Raw genomic sequence first — 26,587 nt, 5'->3', positions numbered from 1 at the left:
CCCGCCTTGCGTTCCCCAGTGGCTCGTAAGGACACAAGCCTCCGATAAGGGAAAGAATTGCATAAATAAACAGCTCTTCCGTTGACAGGCCCGAGCTTTTCTACCTGTAGGATGGCGTTTTCTGACCCCACCGAAATGTGTTTTGCCTTCCCAAATTTACGTCCGCTAATCAAGGAGGTGGGGGTGCGGATGAACGCCGTGGGAAATTTGGACCTTGGGTCGAAGGAGTGAGGAAAAGATCCTTGGGGATTGCGACAAATTTCTCCCTTCTTCGCATTAGCCACAACAGAGCTTTTATCTCAAAGCTTTACAGCCCTACTGGGAAGAGCCGCGTCTCTCATCCATCTTCTGGGGTGGGCGGGATCCTGCGCACCCATAGGGATGCCCCGGAAGAAAGAAAAGGAAATAAGCACGATCCCTCCATCCAATCCTATGCTAGCACTTAACCCTTCGCCCGAAAATTTCATACATTCCCAATCATGTCGGCCTGTTAACCTTCAAAGGAGCAACTCGTGCACACTTAGAAAGGAAATAGGCTTACTAAGACACTGCACTGTTGGATGGTGGTTGAAAAGATCAGTGCAGTTTTTTCCCCATGTCTGGAGAATATTTATTCACAAACTGATTCGGGGAATTGGAGAAACTAGAAATCCCACAGCATTTTCGCCCTTTCTTTGTTCTTCTTTCTTATAATATCTTTATCTTTACTTCACTAATGAACAGATTGTGGATAATCAAAACTTAAATTCTCAAAGTATGGATCATGGTAATGGCTTTTAGTGATTTAAACAGAAAATATAATAAAATGACAATGAGATATTTAAAGGACCTACAACAGACTGTAAAAATCTGAAAATCTTCCTTTGGTATTAATTGTATTGCTCGAATTTAAAAAGGTTATATAATATATCCTCATGATTTTAGGTAGTTTTATTGAAAATATTGAATATCACTTACTAATCTATGCCATATTGAAGAAGTAATGGAATAATTTATCTATATTAATTTTATACTATCTGAAGTCAAAATTGCTGAAAAATTCTATTATTACGCTTCTTTTATTTTAATTTCTATCAATCTTTTGTTGTCATTCAAATAAGAAACTATAAACTTAAGATATTTGATTTCATTTATGTATTTCTGAAATGACTGCTAAATTTAGAGGATACACTTCATAAATTACAAATTAGATGACACAATTTCATTAACTGATATATATGAATTTTTTTACAAGAATTTTCCATTCAAACATTTTTAATATTGCAACTAGTGACTGCAATAATGCATTTTTAAAAAGTAGTACTTTAAAATATTTACTTATAAAAAGTGTAGCAAAGCGAATCAAATGAAAAAATTCTTACCAGAAATCTTCTCATGTCCCTGGGATTACCAGCATTTTTTAAACAATTCTGGTTACATTTCAAGAAGAATTTCAGGAAAAACCTGCAAAAACAGAAATACAAATATATTAAAATGATTTATTAATTCGAGAAAGAAATACCAATATAAAAAAGCAATTTCCACATTAATTTCATTTTGAGATTACAGTAACAACTCGATTTAACGTCATTCAAGGGATCGAAAAGGAACTAACGCTATATGCTTGAAACGCTAATTGGGGAATAGCAGAAACAAAACACTGACCATGAAATAAAAGCCAATTTATGTTTCATTCCATTTATTTCTTCCTTCACAATGGGTTGAATATCAGTTTTTAAACTTTTTTTAAAAAAAATAGAAATTGGTTGTTTTACTTAACATCGTATTTTTATCAGCTGCATCGAAAGCATTTTCAATATATATGGATTTTTGCAAATTTTTCTACTTGTCTTCCCTGTTTGAAAGTTTACTTATTAATTTATGATATTATTTAACTATTTACTATTTTCAAAGATAGAATGTCTTCTTTCACAGAGGGATTTCCATGTCCTTCATTATCATCTCAATTATAGCGCGAATTATCTGATTGTGCGTCTATCAAACCACTTACAGTCGAAATCTCTGATGTAAGGACGTTTATATCGCAATTATATAATTATATAATAATAATAATATATTTTTCTATATAATTCTCAAAGTCATTTGAAATACGAAAGAACTCTTTCCTTTTATTGGAATTTTCATTCTCAAATTCTCAACCTCTGACCATCTAAAAACCACTTTTTACAAAAAAAAAAAAAAAAAAAAAAAAAAAAAAAAAAAAAAACCTTGAGGCGTTTTTATTTTCGACTCTCTTCCATGCTGAAGAAATGATATGGAGGGCTTCTAACACGCTTACCAATTTTTTTCTTGCCTCCAGATATATTTATTTCTATATTTAGAGGAGTATTTTTCAGACGTTATTTAGATAATGCACTTTAAGCTGCTGTCGTATAAATCACAAGGTTGAGGTTTGCTTATGCCATTGTATATTTTGTAACTTTAAATCTGCAATATGGGCTATGTATTGATCAATTAACAAAAGAATCTTACAGTTTTGCGAGCTTATTTGTCTGTCTAATTAGCGAAGGTAGTTTTGGAAAATTGTTTTTATCACAAAGATTTTTTTGTTTGAACAATATTCAGTAGGAAAGCTCTCCACGTTCTTGAAAGACTTTGGTATTATGGATTTTCCAACAACTATTGGTATTAACTTTTCATTTGCATCTGAATTAATGAAAATGCATAGCAAAAACAGTCAGTTGCAGTTTCGATAGTTTTCTACCGTGACAGCTTTCATCTATTACATCAAAAGTCCTATCAGGAAGAAGATTGTAGCACAGTTCTGTTTTGGCAGTATTAAAAATGTCTAGTAGAATATTGTTGTATCAAAAATGGTAATACTCTTTTCCTTTCACTCTTCAACAATTTTGGAATCGATAGCCGCAGATTCACCACAAATTATAGTATAAATTGTGCTTTTTCTTAAAGCGGTCTTTTCAACTGTTGGACGCTCGGAATCCTTGAATTCTAATTCAGAAGCAATTTCTAATAATGTTTCATTCAAAATAGAATCATTTATTAGAAAGTTTGTTGCAAATTCCTGGAATCATTGAAAAAGAAATTTTCCAACTCCTCAAACAATAATGATTTTAACATTTTTTTTTTTTTTTTTTTTTTTTTTTTTTTTTCTTTTTGCCAGTTTTCCCCATTTTATTCCGAATTTTGCTTCACAACCTCTGATTCCTTTCAAATTGTTTGCAAAGTTGAATATGGAATTCCAAATAATTTAGTAAAACCATATTTACTGCCATTATAAATTTCATCTTTTTTGTTAACCTCCGCTTTTTCCAACAAAAAAAAAATCGTTTTTTTTTTTCTTTTTTTTTCTGATATCTTAATTTCAGTATCACACCAACTAAATACCACGGTATGGGGCAGCCGATATTCTAAAAATCCGTCCTTTGTCTTAATATAATCATGGGGATTGGTGTAGGTACGGAGTGATCTTTCCATTTTTATCAAAAAGAGGAGTTGAGAGGATAGGTGTGGGTTCCGAGTGCTGTATTGCATCAGTTGGTAAAAAAAAAAGAGAGTTTCTTTCTTCCTTCCTTTTTTTTTTCCCATCACAATTGCTGATGATTTTAGGAAAATTGTACTGAATTCGTCGTGATGAAAACATGGTGAATGTGGAAAATATTTCAAAATGATAACGTCAAATCAGGGACTTTTTAACATTACAAGCATTAAAAAATTATTTGGGATTAGTGAAGAATGGCGTTATATTTGGAAAAACATTAAATGCGGGAAACGTTAAACCGAGGTTTCTCTGTATATCCAAAAACATCAAAAAGAGCATTAGATGAAATAACGAATAGCAATCACTATTATTTAATAAGAGAATGAATTGGTGGTAATTTTTGTAGAATTCAGTAAATCAAATTCGAAAAATCTTTACCCATTGCAAATTCTAATAAAAGAAAAAAGAGTGTGCACCAGAAAATTTCTTATTGATTTCTATCCTTTTTTTAAAAGAAAAAAGAGTGTGTACCAGAAAATTTCTTATTGATTTCTATCCTTTTTTTAAAAAATGAAAATTATGAAGGAATTATGATATCAACAAAATCTTTAATCCAGCATCAGTAAAAAATTTCTTTTTACTTTGATTTACTTCAAAAATAATTGCATTTAAATAAGTTAATTTGAAAATCAGAAAGTTTAAATAAATATATGTTTAAATAGATGAAGTAGCAGGAAAATTTCATTAAATATGTATCAAACATTATAGATCAATTTCAACTCTGCAAGGAAAAAACATTATACAAGTAAGAAAATGTAACCAATGCTTAATAATATTTAAAAGCTTGTCTAAAATATGCATTTTTGTAGCTAGAAGGTATCATTACCTATTAAATAAGCACATTATTAAAAATGAAATTCCATTCCAAATCTTAATGAACTTTATCAATTAATGCATATTTTCTGCAAAACATTTTGAGATATGCTCAAATAAATTTTTCTTGTGGCTATCATTGTATATTTTCCCTTATGTCTTCAAGAAAAACAAATATTCTTGAGGAAAAATAAAAGTCATCACACTGAATGCATAAGAATCTAAGGATGGTAACCAAATTAAGGTCAACCGCTTTTTTTTTCTTCGAAGGGACTCATTTGCAAGTCCTAAGTAAAGAGGCGACGGCAAAAATTGAAGTCTAGTTAAAGGGGAAAAAAACTCGGCTAATGTAAGCTATAATGCCCTGCTCTCTTTAAACCTTTTAGAAACGATTCTCAGTGTCACTGTTTCGGTAATCCATTTAAAGTCGTCAAGACGTATGTAGCAAAAGGCGTAAAACAAGTATGAAGGGGAAGAATCTTTCTCCTAATTATCCCTTGGTCACCATGGTTACGTGGGCATCATCAGGTGTATTTCTGTAGCGGTGTGTTTTACCTGGGTTATTACTGTTCGATCTCCTTGGTCCCATTAACCGAAGACAAGTGTTGAGCAGAGCAAATAGTGAGTGTATTTCGTGAGGAAGGGGGAGTAAATTTGCAAGGGGGTACTCCAAAAGCAGGGAAAAACGCTTCCCGTGAACTGTCATTCCCTGACGGAGCTCAATGTTCATAAATTTTGCATTCCATAATACCTTCAGGTAGGGGCCAAATGGATGTTAGTTCTAAATAATAGATAGGCCACCGAGCGCGCACTGGTATATTCATTTTCTAGCTATAAGCCCGCGCACATATTCACTTTCAGCCGCTTTTTCCTCGACTAACAGCGCCACCTCGAGCGTTCACATGCAAGCCGCGAACCGCATGTTTTCTCATTCTCATCCCAAGCAGTCTTTATCATTGACCACCTGTCTACTTCCCATTATCTTTTATATACGTAAGCGTATTTTTATACGGCCTCGAAGCTGGGATTTCTGGCGATCATCATTCTTTCATATTATTCAGGGGGTGCGCTCATTAAAATAGCTCCATTGCTCCCAAAATTCGTCCCCCGGGCTGAAAGAAGGTGTTCCGCGAAGGCAACTTCCCTTGCACGTCAGACCCTGGCTGGAAGGAGGGTATAAATACCTTGCCTTCTTTATCCCATTACTCGTGGGATGTACAAAACATTATTGGCAAAGCTTACAAACGGTAAAAAATGAGGCAGAATCTTGAGGTGCGCTGCAAGGCAGAATTGACGGCAACACTACTTTGCATAAAATTGAGCACGATACCCCAAGTCCGCATAAAAGGTTATTTTAGTGGCAGAAATATGAATTTTTGAAAAGTGCGGGATTTATATTTTATCTTAAGGATTTTGCGAGCACCGCATTTTTTAAGAAGAGAAACTCCGTGTCAACTAAAGGATTCAGCTGTAATAAATTAGGTCTACCAGATGGATATTTCCTCTCTCCGGCAAAGTAAAAAGTTCCGTCAAACAGTTTTCTGATTCAATAAATCTCGCATCTGAACATCACTTTATTGAATGCGTTGAGCGGGAATCCATCCGTCCATGCCAGTGCGTTCCGTCAATGAAGAAAACCAGGAACTAAAGTGAATGCTAAATTAATTAACAATACTTGCTTAAATGCGTATTATTTGCATGAAGGGTTCGCCTCTTCCGCTCATTCGCGGGCTTTGATGTGAAAGAGTTTCTCGCTAAAACATCACGAGAGGATAGTTTCGATAAGTTAGCCATTTCATCGCTATGTTCATCAACACCACAAGGGAGCGAAGAAAATACACAAAGCAGCGTTAGTGCTGAAAACTCTCCAAAACTAATCATATTACTGCAGCGATAATGACGATGATAAAATTTATGGCTATGTTTATCATCGCTGCTTGAGGCGGTTCTTTGTATTCAAATATGCATTCCGTCAATTTTTCCACTGCTATGATCCTTAAACGAAAGCCCTGATAAGACTCGCTGTTATAACAGAGCTTCATTACAATCCGCGTTCGCTTACTTATCGCAGGGCTGGATCCGGAGCATTTTTAGGAGTCCGAGCGTGTGATGAGAATCGCTCAGCGGAACGGATAAGAGCCAAAATGCATTAATCCAACGATCGACTGATAAAAAAAAATGTCGCAGTTTGGGAGTTAAATATTGTAAAGTCTTCCGAGACAATGCTCTTATGCACGATAAGGCGAGACTGAGTAGGAAGATCTTTGCTCGAAAGATGACTACAAGTTTCTTTTGAGTCGAGCAGATACTTTAAAGTCAAATCTCAATTCAAGATTAAAAAAAAAAATACTAAAATTGACTCAATTTAAATATAAAACTCTTTGAAACTTTTAGAGCTTTTAAAAATGATAATCCCTTTAAATTCATATCATTCGAAAATAACGATTACTGTTTCAACAATTTTAGTAAGCATCGAAATAAAGTTGGTTTGAATTTAATAAACTAAATTAAATTTCCGAAAATTGTTTTCTTTACCAGAACAAGGGAAACATATTTGCATTTAAAAACTGAAGTGGATTCCATTAGCTACAATTAAAAACTAGAATCAATATTTAATATCCGACAATAGAATTAGCTGTATAATATCAGTTCGTAGAGATAATCAATACTTATCTGCTTATAGATTACATTTTTAAATTCCAAATTTTATTCAGAGGGGGGATTTCCTCATTGGAAAAGCGATTAAATTAATCCAAAGTTATTTTTCCCGGAACCATTGAAAACAAATGAAATTTATATTATTTTAGCATTATAATAATTAAAATGTGCTTTTTACAATTATTCTAGGAAAGAGGAAGAAAATAATAGAAATTTACATAAATGCTGTTTATTAAAATTCATTTTTAATTTCGCTGTTATTTTATTTTTGTTTTCAAAACTCCAATTTTTGTTATGGGAATTAAGAAATTAAGGATGTTTAAATTACTAGAATATTTTCGAATGGTTGAGAAGTCATATATTTTCAAAGCACTAATCTCATTCTCTATTAAAAATATTCCGGATAATTACAAAAATGAGAGATGCTTTTTCGGTAGAATAAGCCGCTTTTCTCCGAGGGATTATTAATATCGCAATACAATTGGGATGAAAACAAGGGATTTGATTTTAGTTCAAATAATAAATGCTTTAGTACAACCCTAGTTTGAATTCTACTTTTTATGTCAATAATTTAAACAAATTACATTTTCGATAAATGGTTTTAAGGATTTATTGATGAAAGGGAAAATTGAAATAAATATTTAAGTTTTAAAAGTTCACAAACAGAAAAGAAAAATGAAAATATAATAATATTACAAATAAAGGACAACAAAATTCTTATATCAGATTATTAAAACTGTTTCCTTCATTTAAAGTGATTATCAAAATAAAAGAAAACTTCATTAGGGCGAAAATGATAACATAAACACATCCTATGTATACATCCTTGACAGCTTCAAATGAACTAACAAACTTCAACTAACACTTATTTCTATAGCTGAAAATGACTATTAAAGAGTTTTCATTTGAAAATTTCTTGACAAAATATCCTCCTTAATAAATTATTACCCGAAAAAAAATCCCTTCTATTTGAGTTCAAAGAAATTGCATTATGTCTTACAATACAAACACGGAAAAAAAATCAAATAATTCATTTTAGCCTTTTAATTGTTGATTAGAAAAAAATGCTCCCTAAAACCTTGAGTTCCGTTAAGTGAGACTTAAATAAACTAAGTTTAATCATGTTGGCGCCAACACCATCAACTAATAAAACTTCAGTTCACCCATCGGACTGATTGTCGATCCGTGTCTCGTTGAACTAAGTCAACGAACAGCAAACGTTTAAGAACTCTTCCGGTGGAAAAGTCTGGGAATCTATTGTAATAAGGCTATGTCATCGGGCGCATTGCAGAGGAAAATCGCTGGACCTGTGGGACTCACCTAAAAGATCTCTGAAGAGCAGACAGCCCGAATGGGTCATATGACTTGTCTGCGGCGGCCTTAAAACCCAGATGTCAGACGCTCTTGTCTAATCCCTTTGAGACCTCTTAAACCAGATTTGGGGATTTACCTGTCCCTCTTAACCTTAGCCCATAGGGAGATCACTAGACGCCTTAGACTTCGCGGCCCATGGCCTGTAGTTCAAAGCTTTACTCTCCGTGGCTATTTTTTTGCTACGGACTTCTTCCGCCAGCTAACTTATCTTTTTATTTGTCTAATCTTTTTCACACGTGTTTCCATTTTTCTCCCCTCTGTAAAAGAAACACTCTTATTACTTTCTGCTCTTTCGGTAATTTTTTTTTTTTATTTTGTTCTGCCACGTAGTGATACTTGAATAGCGTTCTGAATATATGCAGACTTCTTCTGGAGGAGCCTTTCTCTTGTTTTTCTTTTTCAGGTGGGATTTTTTCTTTTAATATCTTCGCTTAGTTTTTTTTTTTTTTTTTCCCCGCCCATTTTTTTTTTTTTTTTTTTTTTTCTTTTTTCATAGCTGAAAGAATTAAAAGGAAGGACTCGGAACTGACTAAATATATATATATATAAATGATTTTACTACCAGCTTTTTTAAACCCTTCTTTATGTACCGCATTTCTTAGTGAAAATTGATATCTTAGCTGTTATGAAAAGTTCTGAAAAATTCTTTTGAAAATTTTTTATTGAATTGAATTCTTTTTTCATAACTTTATGGAATGAACTTAACGCGCGTATAAAAGTGATATGCTTTACAATTACGCTTTTATCTAACTTACCTTAAAATAATTTGAGGCTATTTTTTTCACTACCATAAAATTTATTCGTGCATACATAGAATTTATTAAGTTTTCATATTCATACATTTATGCATATTCATATAGACGATCATTAAATATTTCATTAAGTTTTTTGTCAACTCAGTCATATATTAAAATTTTGTTGAAACAATGACTTACATCGAATACAAAACCATATGCTTAAAACAATGAATTTCTTTCATAAAACAATGCTTAATTATATAAATTGTGAGTTATACTTCATATTCATGAATTAAAAGAATGCGATCTAATTATTATTATTAAAAGAATGCGATCTAATTATTATTATTAAAAGAATACGATCTAATTATTATTATTAAAAGAATGCGATCTAATTATTATTATTAAAAGAATGCGATCTAATTATTATTATTATTAAAAGTTTTAAATGGAGTCTAAGCAATTGCTCATGAATAAATCGCAATAGGATTACAACGGATCATTTATAAATTTTACTTTCTTTAATTATCAGTTCTTGAAAGTTCCAATCATTTAGCCATGAGTGGCAAAAATGATAGGGTTCAATGATTTGTGAAGGTCTGGTGGCCTAAAAGTTAACAATAAACCTTATGATATATTTTTAAAAATAAACTATATCACACATGCCTCATTGTTAATAATGAAAATTATGCTTTTGTTAATCAAAAACATTTTACTTACTAGTTAAAAAGATCACAATAAAAGTTCAAATTCTTTTTAGCATTCCATATGTTATTTTAACCGATATTTAAAGGAATAAAAATTTAAGTGATCTTTTAGCCATTAACCGAATAATAAATTGGGGACGTCGATTATACTATATATATTCAAATTTATCGATCCATTTTTTTTCATTTATTTTATGAAAAAATATTTCAAACTGTAGGGTCTTATACTGACATAATATTTAATCTCCAGAAGGTGTTGACTATATTCATTTATCGTTATTTCCTGTTTATTTCTTGAACATTAAAATTTTAAATATTAAAAATATAAATTACCCTTTAATATTTACAATTTAAAGCATTGAAGCTGGCCTTCCTTAAGCATTTCACCTCTATCTAACAATGCAGAAAGAATTTCTTTTGTTTCCCATTTTCCTGAAATTCCATTTACGCAGCAGGTGGCAAAAACGGGATCTAAATTCCAAAAGGAGGCGTAACTTTATCCCAAGTAAACACCTGTTTTACCTAATGTGTGGCCCTCTGTTTTCCGTTTCTTGAGAATTTATCACTTTAACTAAGCTGCAGGATTCCCGGTTCTATCGATCAACCCCCACCTGCGGATTCCAGAGCGAATAATTCGCAAATCTTTTCCAGGAGACCATTCTTCACCAAGAGCAGGTGGTCTGCAAGAAATCCGTGATATTAGAAGAATATCAAATGAACCCAGTGGGATGAAAAAAAGCAGGTACATAGAGAAAAACCGAAGACAAAAGAGAAACGAAAACGCAGGGAGGTGGAAAGGATGTACAGGCAGAGCGCTGATTCAACAGTGCGACATTATAATCTCAGGGCCAAATCCTTCCTGATAAATGGTGAAATCTGGGCCCAGTGAGTAATTGAAAACTCCCACTGGTAGCTGAAATCCCTAACATCCAACCTGATAGGGATCGGATCTAGGAGGATCAAAGTAAAATAGTGTGCCCTACAGTACGGACCGAAGGTCCTACCGTATTCTATGAGCTAAGGTAAACAGGGCTGCCATTGCTACTATTGTGAAAAAAATTGCTCTTCAAATACGCCAAAGAGCGCCAAATCTTTTTGATTTTTTGTACAGACGTTTGTATTTTTAGGAGTTTTTAAACATCATCGGCGAAGGTTAATGTGTTTGATTGTTCAACAACAGAATCTGGGAAAATAAATTTAATTATTCGGTATTAAGGTATCTTAATCTTTTAAGTAATATTGTTTCGGAATGTTTTCATTTCTACAATTTTTTCCTTAGAAACAATTCGACAATTCTTTTTAATACTCTCAAAATATTCGCTAAATCTTTTTGACATTTCGAATGGTAGTTATATTTTATGTGTTTCTAAACATCACTGATGGGGATGCTTTTTTTATTATTTTCACAACAAAATCTGTATGCATGTATACGACAAATCACAATTCAATAATCTTTATTACATATATGCATTAATGATTAAGCATTGTGATTTAAGAAATGGTTAACTCGTGGATAAAATCCCATTTTTGTATTAAAATGATAACTCTCTGTTTTGGATACACAGTGATATTTAATATGAATGATAATAATAATTTACTAAATAACTAATAATTAACTGTTTAATGATATTTATGCGCCTTGTGAGTTATATTTAATTCATTCTATTTTTGACAGCAATTTCTCGTTGAGTATATATGACTCACATGTATCCGTTAAAAACAAAAACTATGGCCTCGCCTAAAGGAGAAAAAAGCAGTTTCCATATCTTCAGTTAATTTTTTCAAAAGGAATTTTGTTACAGCTCATTGTCGAAAGATGAAAAGCGAATACAATTAACAAATAAAATTACAATACAATTAAAAAATACTTCCAGTTTTCTAAATAAAAAAATCATTAAAATTATTTTTTGATTTCATAGAATGATTATTAGATAATGAGTTGCAGAAATAATTTCATGTGAAATTTTATGAGAACTTGTCCCTTATTCTTTGAGTTTGAATAAAATGCAATAAAATTATCCATTGTTTTCTCTCTACTTGCTATATTTTAATATATTTCCTTTGTATTGGTACTATGAATAGTAATGAATGTTAAATTGTGATTATTATGTGAGATCGAGCACTTTTGAATATACTGCGGTTCAAAGAATGTTTGTACAATTTTTTAAAAATTATTTTTGCTTCATAAATATTTTTTGAATAGAAATATATACGTTTTTTTTTTATTAAAAAAAAACAATTAATAGACAAATTCTTCCTTCCTTTGTTTAAAAGTTTTAGCAATTTAAATTTTAAAAATATTTATAATAAACAAAATCCATGTTCTTAAAAATATTTAAAAAATGAATTAAATGATTCATTGATGTATTTAAATTTGTAGCATTTTCTAGCTTCAAAAAGATACATTTCATTGTTTTATCTTTAACTAAAACACGAAACAGTAAATTATATAATAATGATAGCATTAAAAAAGCGGTTTTTAGGACACTTAAACTGCACCCGATATAGCTGAAAACGCCTCCTATCAAACCATCATGACATATTTCATTATATAACATTCTTAAAGCATTACCAGCTCAATGTCATGTTTTTAAAAAACTCACGAAACCTCATACCATTTATGAAATCACAATCCTATTGTTTTCAAGAAATGCTATTCTACTGTAGTTTACAACATGGCTCTTTAAAGTTAGAAAAACCTCTTGCCTACTTTGTTTGATCTTAATATAATAGACTGCATTACTTGACTGTTAAGATCACTTCCTATTCCCTGAACATAAAATTTTTCGTCGTAGAAATAACTTTTTACCTTATACAATATAGTACAATATAGTATACAATATATCCCTCCCATTTCTGCTCTATAATGCAGCATTTGTACAATATAAGGTATGTTCAGATTCATTTACAATCTTCTTTACTAGTGTAATTGGGAAGATAATTTAATAAATACTATATTTCAATCACATTTTGTCTCTTTAAAAAAATTGGGTTTATTTTTAATAGCTTAAATATAAGTTAATGTTTTTGCTAATTTTTAAATATATTTCTGAGCTTGCGATTAACTTTTTTATTGTGGAGCATGTTTTATGTGCTATTACTTTCATGTATTATTTTATATTTGCATAATATGAAATTTCATAAATCATTTACATATTTTTTGAAGAAATATAAATGAAAATTAAATTTTCAATTTTATTTTCTATATTCCATACAGTCATTTATACAGAATTATACAGTTGAAATGTGAAGGTATTAAATCTGGCATAAACACAATGAAGAGTTTGATATTAGTTTCTAAAAGACAGTTCCTAAAATTCTGCTGGTAACGATTGATTTCCTGACTGAATTTAACGAGAGATTTTTATCGAACTAGCATCTCCCATTTATCATCGCCACATAGCGAGAATGTAGCGCCAATGGAGGGAAAAGCTGGCATCCAAGAAAAAAGCAATGCCGAGAGAATTTTTGGATGCCGGCACTCTTTTTCCATCTTTCTTCGGCAAGCTTTCCGCAGATAAATAAAGATAGAACAAGACAAGGATTGTGAGGAAGGGTGAGCCATTTGTAGCCTCGCGATTTTTAGAGCTTAATGTGCACAATCTGCATGGCCTTTTTCCTTTCATCCGATTTTAGGCTCCCCCATCATGTAAGACTTTAGGATGTTTTCGAAAACTCCATGTATTATGCATTCCTAACATTATTTTATCAGACATTGCATTTTGTTGATGTTTGCTGCTATGCAAGTTAGAGATACTGGCATACATCTGTTTTTGCATTATTTCTTCGAAAGTTATCAAATGGCACTTACTATTTCGAAGAGAGTTTTGGGCACTGAACTTCTAAAAATGTAAAATTTTAAATCAATTGAATTCGTCATTTATTTAGGTTTTAACCATTTTATTATAAGACATAGCAAAATTTGTTTAAAAAGTTATTATTTCGGATAGAAAAAAGTTTTTAATTTTATTAAATATCTCAACAGTTTTTGAGCGTGGAAAAATTTAGTCTACATTTGATGATATGTGATTGGAAAAAGAAATCAATATTCTTTAGGGAAAAAATGGAGAGAAGGGGAAGGGTTTAAGAATGAATTGGATTATAATGTACTTAACAACACTTTTAATACAAAGCAAACAATTACGATGCACTTTTATAATACAGTAAACGGCATTTGTTGTTAAGTTAAGTACTTATTTTCTGCGGATGTCGAATCTGGAAGAATTAACTTAAAGCCTAGAAATTATGAAGTGATCCATAAATTTCTTAATTTTGAAATGCGTACTCAATTTTGCAAGTTCTCTTGAATTTTGTATAATTATAAACTTTTGATAATGATAATTGTTATTTCGTTTCAAACTCATGATTATTTTTCAAATTAAAACCAAAATCTCTGAAATTTTGCATTCAATTTTTTTCACCATTCTAATACGAAGTTCAGGAGAGGTGTTGAAGTTGAGTTTCATGTTTCCTGTTTATTATTTCCTTATTGTATTCTTTATTTATATTGTGGTATTCTTTTTTTTTATCAACTCTCGAAACGAATCGGAAGTTAATCTTATTTTTCTTTATTGTTTCTTCCCCTAAATAATAATTAGACAACCTGAATCATCGACATTAATTTTTTTTGTCCACTTTTCGAAAGTAATCCGAAGCTGACCATCATTTTCTATTATGATTATTATTGTTGAAATATGAATTAGAAATACAATTCCGAATCGGTTGCAATTACTTAGTTTCAACTCGTGTTTAAAGAGAAAAGCGAAAGCTGTGTCTTCTTTTGAACTTATGTTTCTTAAAAATGAAAACCAGAGTCTTTCAAAATGTGGCATTCGATCCTTTTTACATTTTGATTCGATTCGAAGTGAGAAAAGTGTCTTTATTTTACTTTAAAATGAAGCGGGCGCTGATACTGCAAATAAAATTAAGAATTATCGAATGTAGCCGAATCGGGAAGGCTTAATTGCAGTAACATTATTACAGTCGGCGGGTGTACAGCGAACGCGAACAATGAACAAAACGAAGCATACGACAAAATAGCTCTTCCCCCTAATTAATGTTGGAACATTAAGGAAATTCAATTTCGACTCCTCTACGATATCCATATTTTATCCTGAAAATGCTTTTAATATTTGAAGAGACGCGATTCATTTCCTTTTGCCAGTATTAGGATGACAATGTTTCACTTTTGGTAAACTGCACGGGAATGACATTCATTTTTTTTTTCCATGACTCACTTAAAGGAAAGAAGTAGGAAAAACTTGTATTCACAAAGAATGATCTACTCTAATCACATAGTGACTATAATTCAAGTCAGGTAGCGATAAGCCGCAAAATAATTATCTAAATAAACAATTTCCGCAAATTACTAAATGTAAATGTGGAATAATTTTCATCCTTCCGTTAAAATTTTCATGCTGTGGATGAATTAAACATAATGAATTCGGAAACTAACATTTTATGGTCTGAAATTTGAATAATCTCTTTCTGGATAATCAGACTATTCAAGATATATTCAAAATATCAGACTATTCGAAATATGATAGTTTCGTTTCCTTCTTTTTTTGTAAAGTTAAATACTATTTTAAAATTCAGACGGAAACAATAGTTTTTCAAAATCGTTATTAACACTATTTTCAATTGAGGGAAAAAGAAAGTTAACAAAATTTTTTATGTAATAGTTTTCTATTTCTTATTTTAAAATATTATTTCGTCAATTAACAAACATTACTACTTATTTTAATTTTTCCATTTTTACAGAAGAAAGGATATTTATTTCATTCAGTAAGGAATATGGAGGATTTTTTCAGTTCTGATTTAAATATAAGATCCACAATGTGCACTAATGTGGGGAAAAAAAAAAAAAAAAAAAACCTCACCATATTCATTAATCGTTGAAAACTTTTACCTTTTGTAAAATCTGGAAAATTATATATGATGATGCTTGTTACTCATTGTTCATTTCATTGTTACTCAAGTTCAACTATTAACATGGTAGCCATTTCATTTATGCATTGGTTTTTAATATTAATTTAGTTTTTTCATATTTTAATCATATGTTTATTTTTTTTTCACATTTATATCAGAAATTGTGCATTTCAAGCTATCATTTAAATTTCTTTTGAGTATATGGTAAATTTAAAACATTTTGAAAGAAAATGCAGAATCACACATGGGGTTATGTATATTTAAAATTTGGGACATTATTTTATATACAGAAATGTCAATAAAAACTAAAAATCTAATTTTAAAACGTCATGTGCTTCGTACCATTTTAAAAAAATAATCAGAATATATGAAACATTAATATCTAAGCTAATGGAAAATATACGCAATTTTCTGAGTCATATTATTCTTAAATTCTTTATTTACAGATTTCATATAAAGAAAGCTCCAACATTTTAAACAAATGCCCAATGGACAACAACAGTAAAAGGTCTTATTTCCCAAAAGAAACCCCAAATTTACCTCTTTCTGAGAATATAATATTTGGAAGAAAATTTCCCGCTTTTCAATTATAATGCAAAAAATAAGTAAGTTCTTTTTTTTTTTTTTTTTCACGAATTTATCCCAAAACAAATCTGACTGTCTTTTGATTGATAAAGTCGCCTCAGCGCAACCGAACCTGTATCATGTACCACTAAGAAATTGCGTCATTAGCCTCAAGAACAGAGTAATTGATCTTCCTTTAATCCCATGAGTAAAAGATTTCATCCCAAAACCATTTGTAAACCTCATCCTTCTTAGATGAATTCTTTCAGAATCATCCATGACTCGGATTCATTTTAAATTAGACAGATCCGACGGCCTTACCATTTTTAATGGAATTTTTCTACGCAGATCTGCCAATATGAATTCCTCTTTGACTTTTTTTTTCTTCTTCTTCTTCTTTCGTGCGTTTGTGTATTCATTTTAAATTAGAAGTTAGAATGCGCGCGATTCCTTAATTGAATTGTTGCATTAAATATCATATCAGATGTTATTGCGACAGAGGAATCTTCCTTCAAGAGTTCTAAAGGGGGAGGGGGGGAGTAAAAAATTTCAAAAACTAAAGGGAAAAAAATGAAGCATAAGCAATATGAGTTGGAACGATTAGTGTACGTCGAGCTGGAGGAATGACACTAATATAAAAAAAAAAAAAATGTCGTCTTCTATTGTCATTAGACGAGAGGGGTAGAAACGACCCCATCTGTAAATCCGTTCCCTTATTCTTTTTCCTTAAATTATGCACGTAGGATTTTGCTTGTTTGCCACCGTTTCCAGTCTGACTATTATTGTAAATGCTCTTCGGATTTGCTTACAGGGATACGGGCCCAAGACACGCTAGCTGGGTAATTACGCACGGATTACCCTGCGACTCGGTGCTGTGCAGGAAACCTCATTGGATGCATCCTATCCGGTCGCTCTTTACGCTTTCTATCCTGCTGGCCGGATTATTCTTTCTCGCACGGAGCCCCACCCTCCATCTTCAAAGCCCCCTTACCATCCGTTTTGCCTTTTCCCGAAAAACTCAGGCAACAGGTTTTACATCATTATCGACACCTCCCTTCTATTCGAGAGCCTTGGATTTGGAAGTGAAATAATAATCATATACGCGCACTGAGCCGATATTCGATACTTGGGACTTTTATTTGATGCTGATTCTAGCCGTTGCACCCTGCAGCGGAGAAAAAGAAGAAAATAAAAAAAGTAAAAATAAAAAAGGAGTCAACGGTGGAAAAAAAGTTGGCCATGTCGTCCATATTGAAGCGTCGTGTTTTCGATAGTCTGGTAGAGGTTGTTACCTAACTTCGTTTCATGCGCGAAGGGGAAAGGAATATGTGGCGAGATGGAGTTTATGCTCTTTAACGTGAGTGACAGTTGATTTGGAAGAAACAAACCCAGCCAGTTTCTAAAGCTTAGGAATTTCCCCACTTTTGTTCCCCTCCCACAGATCAGGGAGGCTACTGAGAAGCGCAAATAAATAAATAAAAATGGATTTCTTCTTCTGAAAATTTTGTTCTGGTTTTTATTCTTTTAGGGGAGCAAGTCTAGTGTTGAATGCTGATTTTGGTGTCTATGTTTGGGATGAGAAATTTTATTCAAATATGTAGCAATGCGTGACAGTTGATATTTTTCGGGAAGAATGGGGGACATTTTTACGTTCTGAGATATGACAGTCAACTCTAGAGTGCGTTTGAGCATATGCATATTTTTACTTACGTGCGCAGTTCCCCTTTCATATATATATAAAAATTCTTTACCGAATCTTTGATAAAACCTATTTCTGTCTCCGATCATAAATGAAATGAATAATAAACAACAACAAAAAAAAAAAAGTTTCCAAAATATTTCAAGTGGAAAATTTTCAAGAGGCATATCAAAGGATTTTCATGAAATCAAGTATCTATAATGCCAAAAATCCTTAATCATTCAATTATAAGCTAAACTGCGAATAAATGATAATTGAGCAAATAAAATAATATTTTGCTAAAAGTTTGCGACAGTAATTACATGCTTTTGTCTTGATTGTCGTAAAGCGAAAAAAAAAAAAAAAAAAAGTGGAGTACATGATGTTACAGAAGGATCATTTTTAATGTTTTCCCTAAATAATGCCTACCAATATTATAGGATTTTATAATATCACAATTTCAAATATTCATTAAGGTTTATTCAAGTATAAAATTATATATAGAAAAGATGTTTTTCATGCTGAAATATAATGATATTGCAGTGCATGTATGCAAAAATCCACATAAAAACATCCACATTCAGAATAAAAATTCACATTCTATTTCCGCATCCTTAACTCCTCTGAACTTATAAGAGCATAACATCAGATTTTTAAAAAGAATTATGAAGATAAAAGAATTAAAGAAACTAATGAATTTCTTTTCAACGAAAGATTTTTCTTTAAATTATTTATAATTTTTCATTCTTCATTTGTAAAATTAGTATCATTCTTAGAATTTTTACTGTATTTAAAAATGTCTAAATGGAATGAAACTTCTTAAGAAAGCTACTACATTATGAGAAACCCTTTTTAATAATGGAAGTTTGAAGAATATATACTGCTTGTTAATATACTGTTTTAATTCAACACAACGAAACAATAATAAATTCATATCTGGGCTTGTTTGTATTATGATTAATTATGACTATCTAAATAATTGTGAATAAACTTCTTTAATAATAATTACAACAAAATATTTAACTTCTGCTGTCACTTTTTATTATACTGGTAAGTAAGTAACTTATCCGGAAGGTATTGATATTACAGCCAATATTTGAAATTAAAAATCCACATTTCGAGCGATTTTACAGATTTTAGAGGACTTTAGGATGCGATTGTAGAATCGCATCCTAAAGTTCTCTAAATTCATAAATCTATAAGCTCAGGGTCTGGTTATAGAGATCGGAGAACAATTCCTCCTTCCAGGTAATTGAAATTTACGGGCGCTTCAATATGAGAAAGAATTGTGATGACTGGATTACGCAAAAGAGATTAGGTCGAACATGCGGGATGGATACGGCCCACACGTGGCTAAATTTACTTGTGCGACAGGGGTCCCGAGGTTATCGGGTTTTCGAAAGCTCCCCCTTGACACAAGGCAGGGCCCGAAACAACTTAGTCACATCCATAAATTACTCTCCAGGGGATATGAAAGTTCAACTTTGATCATGAGGGCGTTGTTCGCTTCAAGGATGGAGGGACACTTGCTTCTAGGAACTCGAAACGAAACGTAACCAGAGACCTGCTGTAGATAAGCAATGAAAAACGGAGTAACAATTTAGAGAGAGACTTTCCTGCCGTTTGAAAACATTATGGTGTTTCGTTCATCTTTTTATCTTCTCTTCAAAAATTAGTCAGGAAGAATGTTACATTCGGAAAGAAGGAAATCAAAATACTGCATTGTCTGATAAGTTTCAGATCTGAGAACATATTCGCGAAAGACAATCTCTGCGGAAAACAGCATGGTTTTCTAATGGCTTTATAGAATAGGATTGATTATGAATCAAGCTTCACCGTTTGGAATTTTAATAAAAATTTCGCAATTAAACCTGATTTTAATGCTAGTAAATGGAGTAAATAGTAAATTTGAGAGGAATAAAAACAACAAAACAGCTCATTCAAAAATTCGAATTTATCTTGCTTTTGTAACATGCACCTCTCCCGCCCCTAAAAAAAAAAAAAATAATGTAGTTTAACAATACAAGTAAAATTATCCAGAAAAAGTTTGTCATATTCTTTTTTTAACAATTATTTCCGAATATTAGTGAGTATTTTATTGAATGCAACCCCATTTCAAAGAACTGGATGCAAGCAAACTTGCAATAAAAACGCAGCTTGCTGGCAAAAGAATGCTATATGAATATTGACAACAAATTGCACTGCTGAAAAATAAGCATTAAATTAAGTAAGATAATACATACATAAAAAGGTACATACGTATTAAAATTAAATAATATCATCTATCAACAGCGCAAAGGCCTGATAATACGAAAAGGCACTTATTTTGAAATTTCAAAAATAGGTTGAGAGGTCCATAGAATCAATCCTCCTGTAGCATTCTGATAATATACTTTTCTAATAACATGATTTAGAGAACTTCAAAAAACTGTAATTTATATAATAAGTCATTTTTCCGTAGTTTGGATAGAATTAAAAATATTTGTTGGATAGAATAAAAAGTATAGCGCAAATCAATAATGCTATAAAAAATCTGAACACATATTATTTTTAATTTTGTTTTATTATTTTCATGTTATTTTATTTCTTCTACGAAAAAAACTCTATACATAAATTTACTGCTGTAACGTCCCAGGGTGTAATAAGATTGTACCTAAGTCTAAGAGGTATGTCCTTTGCCCAGCTGCCATTGTTAAAGCTTTGTAGAGAGAAATGTACTTCCCTCTCTTCTCTAGCTCGTCTCCCTTTTCCCTGGAATATGGTCATCGGCGAGTGGTAATCAGAGGTCAGACCAAAAGGTCCTCTCGCATTACAGCGAGGCGTAATTATGGTCTTGCTTAACAATAACTAGTGCGGACAGCTGCAACGGAGGTTCCAACATTCCCGAAACATCGCAGATTTACTTGTTTCGAAAATTATGTGTAAGTTTTAGGGCTATAATGGAAATGCGCCTGCAATTCAGCAAATATCTCAAATTCAGGTCATTATAGGAAATTAATGCTTCCCGCTTTCAGATTCGATTCCTGGTGAGGTCGTAATTTGATCATTTTGAATCAGTGCAAGTAATAATGGTAATTACGGGTAGGAGACGGCCTCTTTCTTTAAAAGTTATTTTGAAAAATCATTGTTACCTGAATACGTTTCTTTAATTATTTGATAGGTTAGAAATACACACTATTTTCCATAAATATGAGCATCAAGTAACAATACAGCTCTGTCGATTGGAATATTTTGTGTATTGAAATTTTTATCTAAGATTTGAAACTCTAAAAACATTTGTTCATCATACCTACTCTAGTGAAAATTTCAAACGCATAGTTATTACAGCGCAAATGTTGTGGAATATGTTAACCGTAAGAGCCCGAAATTAAAAGAATTAAGAATAGTCTTTTATCACTGAATAGAATTAAAATGTATAAAAGTTAAGCAAAAGTTATAAGCACAAAATCATGAAAAGGAAGGTATTATCTTTCATTTTAGCTTTCATCATTAAATGCATTGATCTTTCAATGTCCTACTGTTTCATAAGGAGAAAGAATCCATTGAAATTTTAGAAATAATGATATATCTAAAATTTCAATGGATTCTTTCTAAAGTATTTTTTTTCACAGCCTCTATTCATTAAAAAATATTAAAAAGAAATAAAATGAAATAAATATACTAATTCCGAAAATATAAGTAAATCAATGATTGTTTTACTTGAAAGTTAAGAAATGGTAGACATATGGGAAAATTTAGTTCTTCAGGAATATGCAAGACAGATTACTTCTTGAAAATGAAGCAAACAAAATTCAATTAACAATCCACCGAATCGCTTTTTTTTTAATTATAAAAAGCATAAATTCAAATAGATTCAAATAAATTCAAATTTAGAATTCCTTTTATTATTCATCTTAAATTATCATACAAATGTAAAAAGCAATCAATGAAATTATGAAAGCATCTATAATAATTTTTTTTCAGATTCTTATTATTTTTAATAATTTGAATATAGTCAGCTCATAATTTCCAGGGTATGAGAGCTGAAAAGATATTGTCAAGTTTGATTTGTCATTTAACATAAATACATTTCTAACTGTGATTTTAAAGTTAATATCAGTACTTATACTCTTTAATGTACTTATTAAAGAGTATAAGAGTATTTAAGATACTTTTTTACAAACTATAAATAATTGATTTATATAGATTTTCGAGAAATATTAAGAAAAAATTTACATGATTCCAAATATTGGGAATTATCTATGATTCCAAGAAATTATTTATAATTCCATGAAGATTTCTTCGCATTTCTCTAAGAATATAAAAAAATGATATGTGATCCTGAACATGTATAAATTATAGGACATTAGTTTGATAGCTTTATCTTCATTTTTGATAATAGTGAAGAGGGGAAATAACATATTTTAAAATTTCATCATCTCTTTGTCCGAAAACTTGATAAGAGTGTCATTTCTCCAAAAATCTAGTATTGAATTTCACATACATTTCTTTTAACGAATCTTTTCGGTGCTTTTGTAGAATAATCCTTTATCTCCCGGCAAGTTCATGGCAAAACTAAAAGCGCAAGCTGCAGCAGAAGAAGAACTCTATAAAAAAGCGGGTAAAATAAATGGTATTTGGGTGGCGGGGAGGGTAACGATAGGAAAGATGAAGGAGTAGGAGGGTGGATAGGATACTTCAATTACCTTCGGTGCCGGGCAGCGAGTCTAAGCCAATATGCAGCCCAGATGATTCGTCAGCAAATGATACCTGCAAGTCGTAAATGCAAGCGTATGGTGGACTGCGGCAGAAAGCTCTTCCGATCCCCATCGCTGATTATACCGGTAGCCAGAGAGAGAGAGAGAGAAAAGAAGATAGGGAGAAGAGAGAAAGAGAGAGGGAGCAGTCGCCTGTGTAGGATGTCCCAAGGGATTTCTCCCTCCGGCTGTGGCGACCGATTTTCTCGAAGTGCAGGGGTCCCTTTTTCCCATCTCTTTTCCCACCCATCTCCTACCCTTTTGCTCATGCTTGGAAAACTCTATCCACTGGCCAGCCAACCAGCCTGCCTTCGTTATCTGGAGGTGCAGTCCGAAGCTGCGAAAAAAAATATCAAAATGGGAGGAAGGCAGCACGCGAAAAAATATCGCGAAAAGTAGAAGGAGGCAAAAAAGGAAAGGGAGAGACTGTGCAAATCTATAGCGTTTAGGATGGCCAGCGGCAGAAGCATAGGATTCTCCTAATACTGACGCCCAGGGAGTACTTTGCAGTTGGTCAAACAGACGCGCGCTAGAGACGGAAGCAGAGGATATGAGACTGAGGGGGGAGAGCACAGAATCTCCGTTGTGTTGCCTTTTCTGCAGGCCCTCCCCCTTCCTTCCGCTTATCGCCACGAGCCCAGCGACCCACTAAAATCCATTTCTTCCTTTAGCATAGATCTCCCTAGGCTCCATTACTTGGAGGAAAAGAAAGAAGATGGACATGTTGGGTCTAGGCGTCAGGGGCCTATTACCAGCGGCCTCTTGGGTAACGTATACGGCGTGGAACTTACCTTTGCAGATCGGCCTGCTGGGGTCGTTAGGCCTAAAGAGAAGATGAAAACCATCGTAGAGCTAGATGGGTCTCCCAGGATCCATATGCCAACACATCCCCCAAACCATGCTGGTGTAGCTATAAAAGCTAGACTTTGGGAACCGCTGCTTTAGTTACATCGGAGCTCTGGCAGCACGCTGAGGGAGACTAGATATCATGGAAAGAAACTTGAATCGGAGATGTGGAAGATTTGAATGCTTGGATTCTGGTGATGTATACTAGTCGTTAAGAAGGAGGTTCCTCCGATAGGTTTAGGTCATAAAAAAGAATGTATCCATTCTTCATAGCAAAAGGCGCGTATCGGTTTGCTTTAATCATACGGATATCACCCAGCAAGAACCGAGAAATATTATATACTTTAGGAATGCTATTTCCTTGTATATTTCTATTGGGGGAGGGAATGAAAATCTAAGACTGAAATAAAAGAAATTTGAATTGGAACTTATTCTCTCAGAAAAAGAAAAGAAAATCTTGCATTTATCGATTGATTTTGAAAAGAAATTATTTTCTAAGCACTACTCAAATAATGCTTTTCCGAATTTAATAATTTTCGATTTAAAATTTTAAAACAGACATCTTTTGCTTCATTCAGAGAAGTTTCTCAGAAATATTTAGTTAACGTGTGTGTCGATGGCAAAATATTGATTTGTGTAAAGCGAACGCATTTATTTTGAAAGAAAAGCTCTTTCTGGGCTTTTCTTTTTATTCATTCCAAAAGCTGAGCTTAAAATAAAGTCCTTGTAGAACAAGCTCATGAATACAGTGTGGGGGAATGAAGTCATTGCCCCTCCCCGTTTATTTTACTTACGAAAATAGAAACATTTAATCCTGTTTCGGTTGGCAGAGCAAGCCAAGATAAGAAAAGAAATAAATGAAAAGTGAGATAAAAAAAAAAGTGAGAGAGGTGAAAAAAAAGAAGATGAGCAGGAAGCCGAGCGCAATGTTTGTCTGATAACTATCCATCCTTTTCTATGAACTGATTTCAGTGTACAAACAAGGCAAGTCGATGCTTTCAGAGGAGGTGCTGAAGCAATAACTTTATATTAAGTTCCTTCATTAGTCTTGGATCTTTATTACAGTTTGGTTTGATAGTTCTGGATAGTCTTTGCAAGAAGGAAGGACTCATCACTTTGTTTGGTGACAGTCATTCATGCTCAGTGAATAGTTTGCTGAAGGTCGAATTGAAAGAAATTGCGCAACTACAGTATTATGGGAATGTTATTGCTTTGAAACATTAATGACTAGATCTCTTTTTAATCACGTGTAGGGATGTTTTTATGGGGGGGGGGGGTTGAATTCCTTCATTGAAATCAACAGTATTTTTATGAGATGATAGTTTTTCATTCAGATAATTTTCTCTAATTGAAAATCTTGTTTCAATAATTAGAAGCATTTGATTGAAAAAATTTTTAAATCTTTCATTTTTAGTCAAAAAGTAAGCATTCGAAATTTGAGAAAAACTTCCATTTTTTAAAAATTTTATAAAGTAATTGATTTTTCATGGCATTTTGAAAAATGTATTTATATGTAACTTCCGGATACTAAGCATATTTCATAAAAATATTAAAAATAGTAAAAGCAGTTAAAGGACGAAACTATATATTTGTTTAAAATTTCGTTATTCATTTTTACTTTTATTTCCTTTTGACTAAAAGAAATATTTTATCAATCTTTTCCCATCCGTAATATTAAAATTGTATTCAGATTCGCACATAGTTAGTATTAATACTACTTAAAATTTCAGATAAATGTTTTTAAACATTTCTGAAATAATTAACCAAATATGTTCGAAATTTTAAAGCAATAACGCTGATAAAGCTCTTGTAATAAATATAATAAGATGCGAAAAGAAAAGCTATACTAATACATATGAGGCCCACTGAAATCTTAAAGACACAAGTGAAAAATACTTAATTCTTACAAGATTTTTAATTTTCAAACCATTTATTTGCGAAAGATTTGATAATGGAAATGCGTATTAAAATTCGTGTTTTGAGAGTATTAAATAATGAATTCAAACCAAAATACTTATTTTGCTTATTTATAATACAAAATCAAAACTATTACTTTTTATCTTAACTTAAAAATGAGCGCTTATTTGTGATAATTTGGCATGTTTTCATTTATTCTAAGGCATTTAATTTCAAAATGCTTCAATTTAAATTATTGAGGATTCACAGAGAACCTATAAATATTCCAAAGGCGAGTATCTGAAAGTGAAACAGCAAAAAAATAATGGGGGAAAAAAAGTAATGAACTGCTCATAGAAGAATGATTTTTAAATTTTCCTTCAAAAAATATCAACATTTTGAAACTAAATCCAGCGCTTTAGTTATGTCTTTCTACTTTTTTTTTTTTTTTTTTTCTTTTTTGGAAAAAAAGCTTGTAGCCTCAAGAAAATTAATTGCACATTTGTGACGACTTAAGTTAATCGTTACCTTCAAACAACAAAGATACATTCATTTCCTCCAAGTCGCCATTCGACCTACATTTATTTTCGTTCCCGCTTTCAAACGGAGATAATAGTGTAAAGTATTTATCTCTTAAATTTTGGCACACCCTAATGGCTTCGCTTATGCGTGCCTTACCGGAGAGAAAGAATCGTGGGCAGTTCTATCGAAAAACCCACCCAAGGGGCTGGTGATTTGTCCAATGAGCTCGGGAACCACAAGTGCGTGGACTCCGAAAAATCGATGAAGTCGAACTCCTAAGCCAATCCCTGGGGAACCCACCTCTAACTCGCTATCACCCATCTTCTGATTTCAATTTCTATTCATTGCACTAGTGAGTGCTCAACGACGCCGGGCACTAGACCCCTTTTTTTACTTTTATTTTTATTTTTTACCCTTCAAGTACTACATGATCGGTGGAAATTAATCACACGTAAGTTAAAGAGCGGTTTCTTTTTCGGAAAAAGATCGAGTGTAACTTAATTTGAGTCAGTCGTCTTTAAAGTGTAACGCGTACTTGGTGAAAAAAAAAAAATAAAAAAAGATCATGAAGAACGGGAGTTGTCTGTTAGAACTACGCTAAAAGGACCTCTACAATGAAAGGGTAAATG

At 32.2% G+C, this 26,587-nt stretch overlaps 1 protein-coding gene across 3 annotated transcripts in view; it reads right to left on the bottom strand.

Moving 5' to 3' along the window:
- The window catches only part of LOC129959955 (transcription factor collier-like), a 210,137-nt gene that overhangs the window by 36,684 nt on the left and 146,866 nt on the right, over nucleotides 1-26,587 (bottom strand). For all 3 annotated transcript variants that reach the window (XM_056072877.1, XM_056072879.1, XM_056072878.1), the window contains exon 7: nucleotides 1,362-1,443. In XM_056072877.1, the coding sequence (XP_055928852.1) occupies nucleotides 1,362-1,443 (82 nt within the window). The remainder of the gene's footprint in view (nucleotides 1-1,361; nucleotides 1,444-26,587) is intronic.

Source organism: Argiope bruennichi, chromosome X2, assembly GCF_947563725.1.
Source record: "Argiope bruennichi chromosome X2, qqArgBrue1.1, whole genome shotgun sequence".
NCBI classification, from domain to species: Eukaryota; Metazoa; Arthropoda; class Arachnida; order Araneae; family Araneidae; genus Argiope; species Argiope bruennichi.
Note: the sequence above shows the minus strand (reverse complement) of the source record. Positions and strands in the feature narration are given on the sequence as shown.